This window comes from Ictidomys tridecemlineatus, chromosome 4 (assembly GCF_052094955.1).
Source record: "Ictidomys tridecemlineatus isolate mIctTri1 chromosome 4, mIctTri1.hap1, whole genome shotgun sequence".
Taxonomy (NCBI): domain Eukaryota; kingdom Metazoa; phylum Chordata; class Mammalia; order Rodentia; family Sciuridae; genus Ictidomys; species Ictidomys tridecemlineatus.
The window spans coordinates 59543604-59561092 of NC_135480.1; the positions used below are offsets into that span (position 1 = coordinate 59543604).

The window sequence follows — 17489 nt, forward strand, 5'->3', positions numbered from 1 at the left end:
ATTTCTACCCTTCACTCTGATTCACAGTCCTTTGCCTCTAAGCACCTACATCACCCCTCTGCATCCCTATTTCTCTACTCTACCCCTCCCCTCCTCCCTATCTAGCATTCCACAGTCTCTTTCTTATGGGCTTCCTCTTTAGGTCCTAGTATCTTACCTCGCTCCAACAGAGGAGAGAAGACCTCTCCACTATCCAGACAGTCAGCTATATGTATGTCTGGCTCATCGACCTGGTCCTCTTAAAAGGATCACATAATGTAGTACAACCCTGCTGCTAAGAGACACTGAGGACTTCATGCTAATTGTGACAGCTAAAATTTCCCAGGAGACTCCTCACATGAGACTGAAACAGGTCAAAATAATGTTTGCATCTCTTTTTAACTATTTTATTATCTTTCCAATGTTTTCAAATATAATGTTCTTTATTACTTAATTGTATTTAGATTTTAATTCCTAAAATTGAAAGTCTGGAGAATGAATGTCCCCGTATTTCTTTCCTTTCTTCCCCATTTTCCAAATTTAGTCACCTATAGCATAATATTTTCCTAAACAAGATACATAACTTACTGTCTTACAGTCATAAGTCTATCTTTGTCTTAAGTTGTTAAATTTCAGTACTACGTAAGCTTTGATTGAAATACAATTAAATAAATTTATTTGACAAAGAATACAGAATATGTATGGTGTGGTTAAAAAAAAAGAATAGCACATTATTCTCTATAATTAAACATCTATCACTATAAAAGAAGGAGCCCCTTAAAAGAAAATTGATTCTTGCCTGGTATACTGGTTCAACGGCCCATCACTATGTCAAATTTCTTTTTAATTAATTTTGAACCATGGCTTTCTAGAAGAACTTTTATGATTTCTCAGAAATTCAGATTTTTATATTTTGCCAAATAGCAGAATAAGGAAAAGATTTCTTCATTTTTCTCCCAAATAACTTATTGTCATTTTTTCTTAAGAATATCAGAATTGTTCTCTTCTGAGATTACTTTACATAGTGGTTGAAAGTAAATTTAACTTGTAAATTGAACTTTATCAAAAGCTGAATTTATTGTATACCTTATTTCATTCACTGAAGTACATATTCTAGGTTTCTTTTTAAATTTATTTTGGAGAAAAAATGATGAATTGTCTGTATTTCTGTTTGTCTAGAACCTCTCTCCTTTCTTCTTGTTATACTTAACAATCACATTGACTGTATGAGGAGGAGGAAATTGCTCACATGGTAGTATTCAATAGATGAATGTTCCAGCTGGCCCACATTCTATTGAATACCTAGTGTTGTAGGTATATTTAATTTGACCTATTCTAATAAACTTGTAATGGGATCCCCTCATGGCATAAATTTCCATTTTCCTAATGAATAATGATGCTGAGCACATTGTCACGTGCATATGTTAATCATTTGTATACCTTCCTTTTTGAAATGTCTATTTAAAACAGTTGCAAATTAGTGCACTCTGGAAAGCAGCATGAAGATATCTCAAAAAATGTAAGAATGAAACTACCATATGACCCAACAATCCCACTCCTCAATATATATTTAAATGATCTAAAATTAGCATACTAAAAAAATTGAAATAAAAAATAAAATCAGCATACTATAGTGACACAGTCACATCAATATTTATAGGAGTATAATTCACAGTAGCCAAGCTATCAAACCAACCATGTTATCCTTCAACAAATGAATAAAGAAAATGTGGTATATATACACAATGGAGTATTATTCAGCCACAAAGAAGTATGAAATTATGGCATTTGTTAGCAAATGGATGGAAATATAACCTATCAACCTAAGTGAAATAAACCAGACTCAGAAAGCCACAGGCCAAATGTTTTCTCTGATATTCTAAAGTTAGTCCAAAATAAAGAGGAAAACTGAAAAGAGAGAAAAGGAGAGAGAGAGAGAGAAAGGGAAATTCAAGGTGGGGTCCATAAAAATAGTAAAAAGACTGGTGGACAAGATGAAGGGGAACGAGGAGGAGGGGAAAGAAAAAGGATAAAGGTAAGTGAAGAACAGAGGAATAAATAGAATCTAACTTTCTTATGTAAATATATAATAAATGCACCACAGTGAATCTCATAATTATGTATATATACAGACAGTAACCCCCCAAAATAAAAAAATTTTTAAAAACTAAAAGTAAATAGCAGAAAGATCCATAGAATAGAGCAAAGGGAACAAGGAGAGGGAGGAGGGGTGAGAAACCATAAATACTGAGTACTGAATTTGAGCAAATTATATTCCATGCTAATTAATTATTTCAAAATGAACCCTAATGCTGCATACAACTAAAAAGAAAAAAATTAAAAACCAGTTGCCTGTATTTTTAATAATCTCTTTTTTATTAACTGATTTGGAACTTTCTCTATCAGATATATGCTCTTTTTGGTTTCCATTTTCGCTTTCATAATCGTATCTTTTGAAGATCAGCCTTTTTCTTTTGATGAAATTCAATGTTGAAGTTTTTTCCTCTTTAGATTAATGTATTTTATTTCTTATATAAGACATCTTTGCATTCTCCAAGTTTATTTCATTTTCTTTTGAACTTTATAGCTTTATCTTTATACTTTTTGGTTCTATGTTACATCTCATATTAAGATTTTTAACCTTTAGATAGAAATCAGAGTATGTTTGTTTTTCATACATATATACAGTTGTTTTAGCTCTACCAAGACATTTTTTTTCTGCACTGAATTGCATTGATTTATCTGTGGATAACCAATTAATTACATGTTTAAAGAAGTTATTTTTTGGTTTCGTCATCATTTCTCAACAATGGGCAGCTCTATTTATAAATACAAGCCCACCCCTAGAGAATGTGGGACACTTGACAAATGTTTAGAAGGGTCTCTGTCATTATAAATAACTTCATTAAAACTGAATTTAAAAGTCTACTATCCAATATGAGGTATAGTATTTATAGATGATGACAGTTTAGAACAATAAGTAGATACACATTTGTTGTATTATTTTACTAGGACTGCTACAACAAACTACCATAAACCAAGGAGCTTAAACTGGAAACTCATTTTTTTCACAGTTTTGGAGGCCTCAAGTTCAAGCTCAGGTATCAACTGGGTTGGGTCCTATTCTTGAAACTGAGGGTGAATTTGTTTCATGCCCCTCTCCTGGCTTCTGATGGTTTAATGGAAATCATGGCTTACAGATGCATTACCTGGATCTTTCCATTCTTGTTTAATTGCCAGGTCACTATGTGTGTATCTCTGTATCCAGATTCACCATACTCCAGTTTGACCTTGTCCTAACTAATTTCACCTAGAGTTGCACCATTTCAAAATAAGGCCACATTTTGAGGTACTGGGCATTACGGCTTTAACATATGAAATTTGGGACGATACCATATATTCTACTTTCTGTTAGGCCACGATGGCCTCATTTTTCCATACAAAGCCAATGCATTTTATTTCTGAAGCTACGTTAGTGAAAATAAATATTTGTTACATTAAAATCAATACTTGTGCCATCACATTTTTTGCAAAAATAAATTAATTAAAACTAAATTAATTATGGGAGGTCACAATTTACCAATAATAATTGTTCAGTCAGGGCACATAGAGTGTCTTGGTTTGCTTTGGCAGTTTCTACAACCTTCCCAACAATGTTGCCATCAGCCTGATGACCTCAGAAATTAGAAGAAGACAGCCTCTGGACCCAGACATTTCTCCCAGCCAGATTTCTTTTAACCAGAAAGTGGTACTGAGCCCTAGGTTGTAGAAATAGTTGTGGTGAAAGCACCATGCTTAGATGAGTAGGAAGAATTGAAATGAACAAAGCCTGGAACACTTCTCTAGGCAGAGAGAGAGAGAGAGAGAGAGAGAGAGAGAGAGAGAGAGAGAGAGAGAGAGAGAGAGAGAGGAATTATCTTCAACATCATGCCTGGAAATTCTGCTTCCTTAGGAGATGCAGAGAATAATGAAAGAAATTTACCATAGATTAGGAAACAGAGTCTTTACAATAATCTTCAACATATTGTTATCATTATCATTTTCTTCTTTTAAATTTTTTTTTAGTTGTTGACAGGCATTTATTTTATTTATTTTTATGTAGTGCTGAGAATCGAACCCAGTGCCTCAAACATGCCCAGCAAGTGTGCTTCTGCTGAGCCACAGCCCTAGCCCCTCATTATCATTTTCTAATATCATGTCCTTGCACAGTTAAAGAGAGAGGATGCAAAAATAAGTTTGGGTATTTGGAAAGTGTGGATAAAGCTGGTCTCCATGAACTTGCAACAGAACAAACCAATCATGTATGATTGTTTCTAGCAGTTGCCATTGGTACAGAAGTGGCAGGAGACAGCAATGTGTTGAATGGCAACTATGATGAAAAATGATAGTAGAGGTTATTCTCATGAATAAAGTTGAAATAAAGTTACATTATATGTCTATATAATACTCTATTCTATATATGTGTGTGTGTGTGTATTTATGTATGTGTGTATATATATAGATGAATGGATGATATGGAAAACCATTCATGCATGAAAACAGGATGCTATATTTAAACAGAAGAATGCTTAAAAATTCAGATCCCCAGTATCTTTGAGCTATAACTAGGTCCAGGCCATCTTGATACATCTTTGACTGTGATACTATGGCATAAAGTTCAATAGAAGGGAGGGTATAAGAACTGTAAGGCAATGGAGGTGACCAAGATTTCTACATGAATATAGAACATAGTGAAGAGTCCAAGGACTTTTATGACATCACCCCCAACACCATTTTCATCACAAAAATTTCTCCTAAACATCCTTCTCTGCCCCACTTCCATAAGTCCACAAGTTCACTGTTAGCACTTTAACTTGGCTCATATCGTAAATCATTGTGCATCTACTGGTGACTGAACTTCAGGACAGGACTGGAGGCCAGGACAGGACTGGAGGCCTAAGTTCTCAGTGCATCATGAAGAATTACCAGTTTTTGAAAGACATAAATGATATAGACCCTGTAAGATGGTCAATGTGGAAAGATTGAGCTTTCTACTCCACATTCCTCACAGCAAGCTATTCCCACCTCAAATTGAAAAATAAGTGGTTGATTTAAGAAGTACCTTCCTTAGTTAGGTGTCTTTTTTTCTAAGAGTCATTGTGTCAATCAGGATTATGGAAAAACCAGGAGATGAGAAAAACGCTGTACCTAACCCCATAAGTCCCATTATATTGGGGGGCAAAAGACCTTTGAAGGAGGAAAAAAAGGAGGAATGAGACATGAACTTTGTTTTGTCTTTAATATACTGAGAGTTTATACACTAAAGTTAAATGAAACAGCAATGAAAAATAATATGCAATCACAGATAAAAATGAAAATTCCAATTGTAATGGCATCTTTATTCTTGATACAGAAAAAACTTAAAATATCTTCTGTAAGCATGAACTCCTTAAAACATTAATTATACTAATGATTTTATTTTGTTGGATATTTAATATCTAAATATGATAATCTCAATCTACTGTATGACTATTAATGTTAACTTGATAACCTTGGCAGCTTTTGTGTTATTTTTCCTAAAAAAGTGTATGTTGGGATTTGTGTTTTGTGAGGTGTATTCCCTGAAGTCTGATGGATCTTCACTCTGAGAATTAATCTATTCTTTCTATTTGTAAAGACTTCTTTCTCAAATATCCCTTTGACATTCATCAAAGATGAAATAAAAGAAATCAGGGAATTTTTAAGAAATAAACTAGAAAACACCAACAGTCCTACGTAGGGATTGACAAAGACAGGGAGCTCTGTGAAGACTTCAATTATCCATGTTTAGTGGAGGGCCTTCAAGACTCAGACATTTTCAAATATAAATATGGAAGTATCTTTATGCTTTAGTTGGCTTTTTCATTGTTGTGACCAAAAGACTTGACAAGAACAATGTAGAGAAAGAAAAGTTTATTTTGACTCAGTTTCAGAGGTCTCAGTCCATGGTCAGCTGACTCCATATCTCTGGGTCTAAGGTGAGGCAGAAAATTATGGCAGAAGAACATGGCAAAGGAAAGTTGTCAGGACATGGCAACAGGAAGCTGAGAGCTCTGCTAGTGAAGGTCAAAATATAACTCCCAATGGCATGACCTCAGTGGCCTGCCTCCAGCTGTACTCAACCTGCCTACAGTTACTGCCTAGCTAATCCATCAATGGATTCAACTACTGATTATGTTATAACTCTCCTAACCCAATCGTCACCTCTAAAATTTCTTGCATTGTCTTATGCATGAGTTTTGGGGAACCCAGCACATCCAAACCACAACACTTCATCAGAATTCCCTCCCTGGATAATCACCCATTCAGAAGTGAGGGAACTTACATTCTTGTTATAGTGAAGCACAAATGGATTATCAACATCCTCATCAAGCCCACACCTCTTACATATACATACCCATATATATATATGCTCATGAGCCATCTCACACTTTCAGGTATGTAGCAGGGCAAGTGCTTTCACAAAGCATGTGCTTTTAGTGACTGCTCATTCCTAGAATGATGATATTGCTAATTATACATACTTAAAACAAATAATTTGCCATTCTTTCACATATATGCAACCTTAGACACATATACATTTACATGTAAATTCAGTTCGTTACATATCTATTTATTGTCACATCTCTCAAATACATGCATTAATATACATGAAATATCAACACCTATTCAAATTGCATGAAATATTCTTTTATTTATAAATACATAGAAACTCACTTACAAAAAATACAATTGTACAGATAATTTCACATATATATAATCCCAACAATGCACATGCACTCAAATCTCCTCTTTGCATTTCTGTAAACAGAGAAGAGAGGGAAGTTAGGGGTTAATGTTTCCAGTTTTATCTTCTACTCTCGGAGGGAGCCAGTAGGAATACAAAGCAGTGGGAATTAGAGGGAGGGAGGAAACCAATGCTTGGGGAAGGGACAGATTAGTCATAGTCCTTTAAATAGACAATGATCTAAGGTTTTTGCCAAAGACTATGTCCTAGGACCTCTTTAGATATGCTTGTGGCTATGCTCAGCTTTGCCAAAGAGCAGAGCTCAGAGTGAGTGATTACCTGTGCCATAGGCACCTCCTCCCTTCCCAGACAACAGTGGGATTCACTATCTCCAAGAACATGCAAGGCAAAGAGATGTACTGTGCAGAAAGGCCTGACTCACTGAGAATCCCAGATCCTGATAGCCACGACTGTTGGACTTCATTCTGAGATGGGGAGATGAATCAGGGCTCCCATTCTGTCCTCCAGGGAGACCTAGAAAGGTAGGAAGACTGCTGCTACACTCAAACTCTCTGTGAAGGAGGTGCCATCTGAATCCCACCTGCTCCACACCCTACAGCGAGTCTAGTTCCCCAAAGTTATTCTCCACCAAGATCTCATTCCATTTACCTCTGTCACTTCACTACCTTCAGAAACACAGCTGACTGATGGGTACAACTACTTCCATACAAGGGAGAAGTCATTAAGCCAAGGGTACCAGAGCTGGAGTCAAGCCATATGCATAGATGAAAGCTACTCAGTGTGAGAACAATGCTGTATAACCAAATTTCCTCAAATGACAGCTACATAAAGGTTTTGAAAGTTATATTTTGAGGAATATAAAAACATGGAATCAGAAGTTAAATCATTCTAGCTCTAATGTTTGAAAAGCACATAACGTTGGGGCTGGGGTTGTTGCTCAGTGGTAGAGCACTCGCCTAGCATGTGCAAAGCACTGGGTTTGATCCTCAGCACCACATAAAAATAAATAAATAAATAAATAAATAAATAAATAAATAAATAAATAAATAAATATTTTTTTAAAAAAATTTAAAAAGCATGTAACAATTTAATCTTTCAATATGTATTGTGCTAATAAGAGTTCTTGCTGGGGTGAGGGAGAAAATAATTAATAGCAGGATAGAGTAGATCAAACAGGGGTTATGTTGGGGTTTGTATTGGATAAGCCATGTCTTCTGAAGGCTGACTGATCTGCACTATGAGAATTAATTTCTTCCTTCTGTTTTGAAACAGAAGTTTTAGGAAAGAAGGGAAATTATATTGTTCTTTTCTTATAGTTTAGGAAATTCTAAACCTCTCTAAACCCTACAGCAAACTAATAAAGCTGTGATTTTCTAATTTGGAAACTTCACATGCTAGACAAAAATGACTAATAATTGGTCAACATAGTATCTACTAAACATGACTTGTAGCCTTAATTCTGTCTGTGTTCAGTTCTTAAGTCTGAAAGGAAAAGGCACAGGAATTTCTGAGAGTGAAGACTCTAGATTCCAGGGAACAATAGGGAAACATTCAGAGAGAAAATAAAGCTACTTGTCAAGAGTCCTATCTCCCATTTCAGATGCAGTTCTAAGATCCTCCCTGTTCCTACATCACCAGCCCAAGCAAGAAAGTCAGAAGGAAGATAGAGCCCACAAAATCAATGAGGAAAACTAAGAGACACCTCTTAATAGGGGAGTTCTGGCCTCTAAAATAATAATTTGAAAAGCATGGGTATGAATGGAAGGGAAGACAGAAAGTGGATTTGGAAAGGGGTTTACCATGTAAGCAGTTGAAATGTGGTGGTGAAGGAGTCACTGCTCACAAGGAGGGTAGGAAAATTTAGGCTTATGGGCAAAAAACAATGAAGATGTCATCTGAGACACGGATGCCAGCAGGCATTGCTACAGCCTGGTCCAGACTCAGCAGTTCAGTGAAGGAGAAGTGATCCAGAATCCAAACGCTGATCTTTCTCCAATTCAGTACACATTGTACAACCTCCTTCATGTCTGCTTCTGTCATGATAAGTCAGCCACCTCTGCCACACCAAGCCAGGATGGGAGTCCCAACCACTCACTATGTAGCAATGGCAGCAGTGTCCACCATTAGGAGCCCTGACAATAGAACCATGAGCCCTGACAGTAATTTGGTATTTCATGGGAAAATGATCTAATGACTCTCAACTCTATTTTATCATTGTAAAATGAGGATACAGAGGTTTTATTTTAATTAGAAATAATAAATATGTAAGAACCTGCAGTGCTGTGTCTCAAAAAATAACAACTCATTCTACAGCTGATCAAAGACAGTGAGAAAGTGGACCTTTAGGTGATACCTTTTCCAGGATCTGGTGAAGGAATGAGGATGGCATAAGCATGATTTTCCAATTTGCACTTAGCCTTGGTGACTATGTCCCCACAATGTGAGAGTGAAATACAGGTGGCAAAAGGTGGAGAAAAAAGAAAAAGAAAAAAAAAATCTCTGACTCCAACAGAAAATCTAATGCTGGGAAGATAGGCCAGGAAAAAGTAAATAAAAGTGAGGTTCTAGACTCTAGAGAAGGTGTATATATGAATTGTCACCATGCTCTAAAGAACATCTGTCTTGAGCTAAATTCAGCCTTTTTCAAGACAGGATAGTATAGTTTCTGGTATAGAGCAAAATTTATAAAGCCTGATCCCCATTTCTCTCATACTATTATAATCTAGGAAATATTTAAAAGAGGCTTGGCCTAACTATGACATTAAAGAAACAGTTGTGGGAAACAATTCAGTTTAGGAAAATGAGGTTTTCTTAGTTCCCACAGATGATGTATTAAAGGGGTTTGAAATGTTATTCTTCTTTCATCAGTATTTCTATTTTGAATAGAGTAACAACGAAGGCTTTCAAATCAAGGCATAAAACAGCTAAGATTAAGTAGTGAAAAGGTATTGGGAATGAAAAAAGTCACCTCTGTCCTTATGGATTCATGATAATTGCATCCAACATAGGGATCAAACTATAGAGACAACCCACATAAGGCAAGGGCAGACAGAGTATGGTACAAATAGTGTGCTCACTGGCAGCAGGCCACCTCCATTTGATGAAAGGAAATAACTGTCTTATACTCAAAGTAGAGGCAAGATGGCTCTATCTTGATATTGCTATGATATTGTTAATCAGGTAATAATTTTTTCAATTGAATAATGGCATAGAGGGATAAAAAAGGACATATGGGAAAGGCTGAGTGATCAATTAGTTGTAAAGAATACAAGGGCGAAAATTATCATGACATTATCTATCATTATAATTTTCATTTAGCAGATTCTACATTTAAGAAAGTATTGATTATGCTAGAAATAATTATACTTTCAGCTACTATGTCCTAAACTCACTTTAAATAATGAATAACATCATTTTACATTACAAAATTTTATTTCTTTTAAGAGTTGAAATTATTCCAGATATTAGGGAGCCTACCTACCCTATCAACCAATTGTGGAATCAAAAGACCAATAAATAATAATAATTGCTTTGATTGTTATCATCTGCAGACAATAAATTACTTTTACATCCATCCCCTGATGTTGGCTTCAGGGAACAGCTCCTCTCATCCCATGTCCTTCATCCTGCTTGGAATCCCAGGACTGGAGAGTTCCCACTTTTGGATTGCCTTCCCATTCTGTATCATGTATGTCGTGGCTGTAGCTGGCAATATCATCATCCTGCATGTAATCAGGACCGACCACACCCTGCACCAGCCCATGTACCTCTTTCTGGCCATGCTGGCTCTCACTGACCTGGTCCTCTCCTCCTCCACACAGCCTAAAATGCTGGCCATACTCTGGTTCCATGCTCATGAGATTGAATACCATGCCTGCCTCATCCAGGTGTTCTTCATCCATGCCTTTTCTTCTGTGGAGTCTGGGGTGCTCATGGCTATGGCCTTGGACCGCTATGTGGCCATCTGCTTCCCACTGAGGCACTCTAGTATCCTCACCACATCTGTGGTGATCAAACTGGGGTCAGTTGTGATGGTGAGAGGACTGCTGTGGGTGAGCCCCTTCTGCTTCATGATCTCCAGGATGCCCTTCTGCCCCAACAAGGTCATTCCACAGTCCTACTGTGAGCACATGGCTGTGCTGAAGTTGGTGTGCGCTGATACCAGAGTCAATCGTGGATATGGGCTCTTTGTGGCCTTCTCTGTGGTTGGCTTTGATATCATTGTCATTGGCATATCCTATGTGATGATTTTGAGGGCTGTTCTTCAGTTGCCCTCAGGCGAAGCCCGTCTCAAGGCTTTTGGTACCTGTGCTTCTCACATCTGTGTTATTCTTGCCTTATATGTTCCAGCCCTTTTTACCTTCCTCACCCACCGGTTTGGCCATCAAGTGCCCCATTTAGTACACATCATATTTGCTAATGTCTACTTACTGGTACCTCCCATGCTCAACCCCATCATCTATGGAGTAAGAACCAAACAAATTAGGGACAGAGTTGTCAGAGGATGTTGTGGAAAGGAGCCCTGAGCCAAGGATCACAATGTCCTCATACTCTCAGTAGCCTCATTGATCTGGGGACATAATGATTAAAGTTTGACAGGCCATTATGCATCATCACAAAGTCATCTCCTGGACAGCCAACCCAGAAGTTAGCAACCCTCCTGAAGAAACAGGCACAAGTCTCAGGATATGGAGAACTCGAGATCTGAGTGATTTGATAGATAATGACCTAAGTTTACCATTACAAGAAAACTGTTTCATGTGTTAAATCAGTGGATACTTCAAAGAATGTTATCTACATATTATGAAGGCTAAAACATTATTTTATATGATTGATAGAAGGAAAAGTGCTGATGTTGAAGACCCTGGCTACTCCTATGGTATATTCTGAGGCCAGAAATTCTGAGATCAGAGGGGGAATAAAAGAAACACAGGTCAATGCCTGATTTTTCAGAGGATGACCCTTTCCTGAAACCTACCCCAAACCAGATAAAGCTAGAGTCTCAGTCTTCAGTTTCCAGTTCTCAATGAATCTTTCTTAAGTGCCCACCATCAGAGAATTCCCCAGAGTTGGATTTCTCTAGTTTCTGGAAGTCTAAATGACAGCCCTATTATTTCCTACAGGTTTTCATCACTGAAGGTTGGCACAGGCAAGCAAATGTGATAATCTAATTATATTTTTTAGATAAGGATACAGAAGCCAAGGAATTTAAGCAATGTCCTTGGCTTTACTTCTGAGATAGAAAATAGAGGAGAGCCAGAAATGGAAAAAATAAACAACAAACAAATAAATAAATAAATAAAAGCTCCAAGGCAGAAATTGGCTCTTCCTGAGAAATCAGCTAGAAGTCTTAGTGAGATATAAGTAAAAGGCTATGGATTGCTTATTTCTGAGAAGAAACCCAAAATTGTAATTCATACTAGTGATGCTCCTAGAGGTGTGCAAAATGGTGCCTTAGGAAGAAATTTAAAATTACACTTTATTTATACCAATGTTTGTATCCTGAGTGTGCTAGTACTATTTGAAACTTAATGCTTTGATAAGAAGATCAAGGGCACAGGGACAGGATACCTCCTCAACATATATTTTCATTTTAATTGTCTTTTGACTAGTGTAGAAAGGGGTCAGTGGATATTATAAACTAGACTTTCAGCAACAGTTTTCTTACTACCAAAAACATAGTACCTGCAACAGGCTGCTCTGGGAAAGATGGTATAAAGGGAAGTTCTACCATGGGAAGAATAATTTTTCTCTGGAAACAAAATATAGATGTTTAAAATGCAGTGATATAGACTCCAGATGAAATGGAATGATGACTTGAATTACCAACAGAACTTTTTTTAGACTTTTTTGGTGCATTATAATTATACATAATAGTGGGATTTATTGTGCCAAATTTATAGATGCACATAACATAATTTGATCAATCTTATCTCCAATAGCTTCCCTTTTCCTCTATCTACTTGTTCTTCCTATTGATCTTCATTCTGTTGTTGTTGTTGTTATACCACATTATTGCATACATATGATACACATGTACATGTATATATGATCATGGTCATACATGGAGATACCATAATTCAGTAGATTTAATTTCCCATTACTTCCCCATGTCCTCCACTCCTTCCTTTCTCTCAATCCTCTTCCTTTACTCTATTGTTTTCCCTTATATTTCTGTGAAATCCAGTTTTATTTCTCTCTCTCTCTTGCTCATTCTCTCTCTCTCTCTCTCTCTCTCTCTCTCTTTCTCCCTCTTTCTCTCTCTCCCCCTCTCTATCCTTCCCTCTCTCTCTCTAACTTTCTCATGTGAGGGAAAATATTTGACCCTTTACTTTCTAAGTTTGTTCTAAGTTTGGCTTATTTTACTTAGCATAATGCTCTCTAGTTCATCAGTTTGCCAGCAAATGACAATTTCATTCTTTTTTATGGTAGAGTAAAACTCCATTGTATATATAAACCACATATTTTAATCTATTCATCTGTGGATGGGCCCCTAGGCTTGTTCCATAACTTGATTATCAACATAACAAAGATTTGGTTCTTTGAAAAAATAAACAAGATTGATTTTGTTAGCCAATCTGACCAAAAAATACTCCAATCAACAACATTAGAGATGAAAAAGAAGATATTACCATAGCATTTCTAAAACCCACAGGATCACTAGGAGCTGTTTTGTAAACTTATATTCCAATAAATTTGAAAATATAGAAGATATGACATATTTCTAGACCATATGACCCTCCCAATTGAACCAAGAGTATATAGAAAACCTAAACAGATCAGTAACAGACTTAAACAATAATAAGACAACTTCCAAAAATAGAAAACAGTAATAAAACAACTTCCAAAAATAAAAAACCAAGGACCAGATGGATTCTTAGCTGAGTTATACGAAACATTTAAAGAAGAAATAATGCTAATCTTTCTCAAACTATTACATAAAATGTAAATGGAAGGAATACTCCCACATTCATTTTATAAAGCTAGAATCACCCTGATACCAAAGCCACACAAATAAACACATTAAAGAAAGAAAACTACAAAACAATATCCTGATGAACCTAGATATAAAAATCTCAAATACAGTATTAACAATCTGCACTCAATCTTCACATTAAGATGACTGAATACCATAATCAAGTTGAATTCATCTCATGAATGTAAGGTTGGCTCAACATATAAAAGTCAATAAATGAAATTCAACATATAAAATGAAATTAAAGACAAAAATCATATAATCATCTTGATAGATGCAGAAAAATCCCTTAACAAAATCCAACATTTATTCTCTTTAAAAACACTAAAGAAACTAGAAAGAAAAGGAACTTACCTCAATATCATAAAGCCTATATATGGCAATTCTAAAGCCAACATCATTGAATAGAGAAAATCTGAAAAAATCAGAAATGAATCCAGGATGTTCACTCTCAACATTCCTATTCAATATAGTTCTTAAAACTCTAGCCATAGTGATCATGCAAGAAAAGAAAATTAAAGGGATATAAATAGGAAACAAATAAGTCAAATCTTTTTTTTTTTTGTGTGTGTGTGTGTGTGTGGTGCTAGGGATTGATCCCAGGGCCTTATGCATGTGAGACAAGCACTCTACCAAAAATATAAAAAATTTTAAAAATAAGTACATGTATAAAGGTATAAATTTGCATGAACATACTTTATATACAGAGATACGAAAAATTGTGCTCTACATATGTAATAAGAATTATACTGCATTCCACTGTTGTAGTGTATTTAAAAAAAAGGAAATCCAATCATGTCTGTTTACAGATGGCATGACCCTATACATAGAAGACCCAACAGAATTTATTAATGAAACTAATTTTATTAAATCCAAGTGGAGGATTATTAATTCTGTCACATATTCCATAACTTCAATGAACATTTCTATGTATTGTTTTGTGTAACTATCAACAGTAATATTTTCCTTCTTTTTTTGTTTTTTTCTCAACTCACTGAGGCTTTTTGAGGGAAACCACCAAATCATTCTTTTTGGTGTAGGTTTAACAGTTCAATGGTAGCCTGGAATATGGTAAATGGGTGTAAGTAGGAAAAGTTTATTTGTTAAATGACAAATTTTACTTGAATGATAAATAGTGTGTTCTAAAGAGGTCTTGTGTAGGATTTTAAAACATAACTATCAATTTTATAGACTCTCTATGGACATTCACTTTCACCAGCCTATACAGAAGTGCATAAATCTAAACAGCATTGCTGGTTTATTTACATACTAGTCCTGGCATGCTTCAAGCAGCAGCTACTGAGGAAACTGGCCCTGAAACATCATCCTTTTCCCCAAAGTTCCCAGAACTTAGGCCTAGGATTGCCGGTGGTGTAGCCAAGGAGTGAGCAGAGAGCTATAGAGTTAGGTCACCTGGGGTCTAGTCCTAGTTCAGGTCTTTTGTTCAGTACCAATACCTTTTATCATTTCCTCACCTCTCAGAGAGAAACCATAATCGTTGCTTTCTTCCCCTCAAACAGAAAGTATGCTACAGTATGGATCTTGAATATCCTCCAAAGACCCATGGGTCCCCAACCTGTGACACTTTTAGGAGGTAGTAGAGCCTTTAGGAGGTAGACCTAGTGGAAGGTCACTGGGAGCTTACCCTTGAAGAAAATAATGGAACCACCCCATTCCTCCCTCTCTGCTTTCTCATAGCCTTGAAGTGAATAGGCCTCCACCACGAACTCCTGCAATGATGCAGGGTGCTGCCACAGACCAAAAGCAACAGAACCAAGCAACCATGTACTGAAACCTCTGAATCTGGGGGTCAAAATAAACTTTTCCCCTTTTATACTGATTATCTCAAATATTTCATCAAAGAAATGGAAAGCTGACTAGAACAAAGCATTTATGTATACACAAGGAGTCTATCTACTTATGAATTCCCCCATTTGAGGGCAGGGACTTAATGACAAGTATTCAGAAATACCTATAGTGCTTTACTCAAAAGCTGGAATATTGTACTGATTAGGAAGAAAGTATCAAGTCTCCATGCTGAGCATGGGAAAGACAGAGCCTAGTATTGAAATCAGTGCTTACAATTCAGTCATGAGAGAGAGACCTTTAAAAAAAAATAAATAGGGGCTGGGGTTGTAGCTCAGTGGTAGAGTGCTTGCCTCACGTATGTGAGGCACTGGGTTCGAGTCTCAGCACCACATAAAAAAATAAAGATATTTTTTAGAAAACTAAATAGAGTTTTAAAAAATAAATGAATGAATTAAATAGGAAGTATGTGTTCCAAGTAATACAATGACTCTGAAATTAGGGTGAAATAAGTTTAAGGTAGAAATGTGTTAAAATGATTCTGAGAACCAGAAGACATCACTAGAAAGGTGACAAGTAGTCTGCGTTCCAAATGAGTAGTTTTAATTCATCAGATGAATGAAAATGGAAAGGAAATTTGAGGCAGAGGAATTAACATCTGTAGACATGAACCAAGAGAGATCAAGACACAGGAAGTGGATACAGAGACAAATCAGGCTGTGGAGCAAAACACAGGCTCTGTCTTTCTGAAGAGCTTAGGTTTCAGCTTACAGGACAGAGATTACTCATTACACGTTTTGACCAAAGAATCCTGAGCAAATTCTGAGTGGGGATTTGTCCTTTAGGAATGCTTAGGGGAAAAGTTGAGTTCCAAGAGGAAAAACAAAAACAACAACAACAATAATAACAAAACCCTGAACTTGCCCCAGATCAAGAAGGCAAATCACAGCATCAGTTTTTAGGATGCTATAAGGAATCAAATGAGCATCAGGAGAACAGGAAAGATTCTAATAGCACCTGTTTCTCCCTCCCTCTCATCTTCTTTTGGTTTTTTGTTTGTTTGTTTGTTTGTTTGTTTGTTTGTTTGGTAGATAGAAGGGTATCAGGGACTAAACTCAAGATCACTTGACAACTGAGCCACGTTCTCAGCCCTATTTTGTATTTTATTTAAGGACAGGGTCCCATTGAGTTGCTCAGCACCTCACTTTTTCTGAGGCTGGCTTTGAACTCATGATCTTCCTGCCTCAGCCTCCTGAGCCACTGGAATTACAGGTGTACATGATCGCACCTAACCCTCCTCTTTTTAATTTTTCCAATTTCATTAAATTTCATGTTTACAAAAGGTAAGAGTGTTCATAACTGCACACAGGACTAATGTAAAATTAATTTATTTCTTTATATATAATTTAATTTTTAAAATTCTTATTAGTAATGATACAACACCAGGATTACACCCTGACATTATCACATTTGACTCATTTCTGTTGAAGATTTATTGATTGAAATTTTTATTCTTCATTTATAAATCTGAGCCTGTGGTTTATAAGTACTATCATTAGGTGAAATTAGATACATCCCAACATTTTTAGGTTTAATTTATAAAAAAAAATTTGTTTTTATTGGCATATGATAAGTGGCTTTTTGTTTAGATCATTTTCTAATGACTTTACATTTATAGTCTCCAGTCCTTCTAAAAATGTGCTTATTGCTTGGTTAGTCTCTGTAAAGTGTATGTATCTCCCTGAAATACTAGTGCAACCATCATCTTCTGATTAAGCACCCTCTCCCTGCCTCCCTGCTCACACACATACTTGCCTCTCTGTCTTTCCAGTGTGGGAGGATTCCCAAGTATGGATCTGTTTCCCAATCTTTATAGTTATGCCATGATTGTTGAGAGAAATATTGCTGTTTTCTGTGTGGCCTGCACTAACTAATTCTGTGACCCTATGCAATTCTTCCTGA

General features: G+C 36.3%; 1 protein-coding gene across 1 annotated transcript; it reads left to right on the forward strand.

The window, feature by feature from the left end:
• The first annotated feature begins 10326 nt into the window (after positions 1 to 10326).
• On the forward strand, positions 10327 to 11271 carry LOC101962382 (olfactory receptor 52R1). The gene has a single exon (XM_005323308.2). It carries the CDS (start codon positions 10327 to 10329, stop codon positions 11269 to 11271), a length of 945 nt encoding a protein of 314 aa, XP_005323365.2.
• Positions 11272 to 17489: the final 6218 nt, after the last annotated feature.

Coding starts and splice junctions, on each gene's coding strand:
- LOC101962382 (XM_005323308.2), top strand. CDS start 10,327: ATGTTGGCTTCAGGGAACAGCTCCTCTCATCCCATGTCCTTCATCCTG.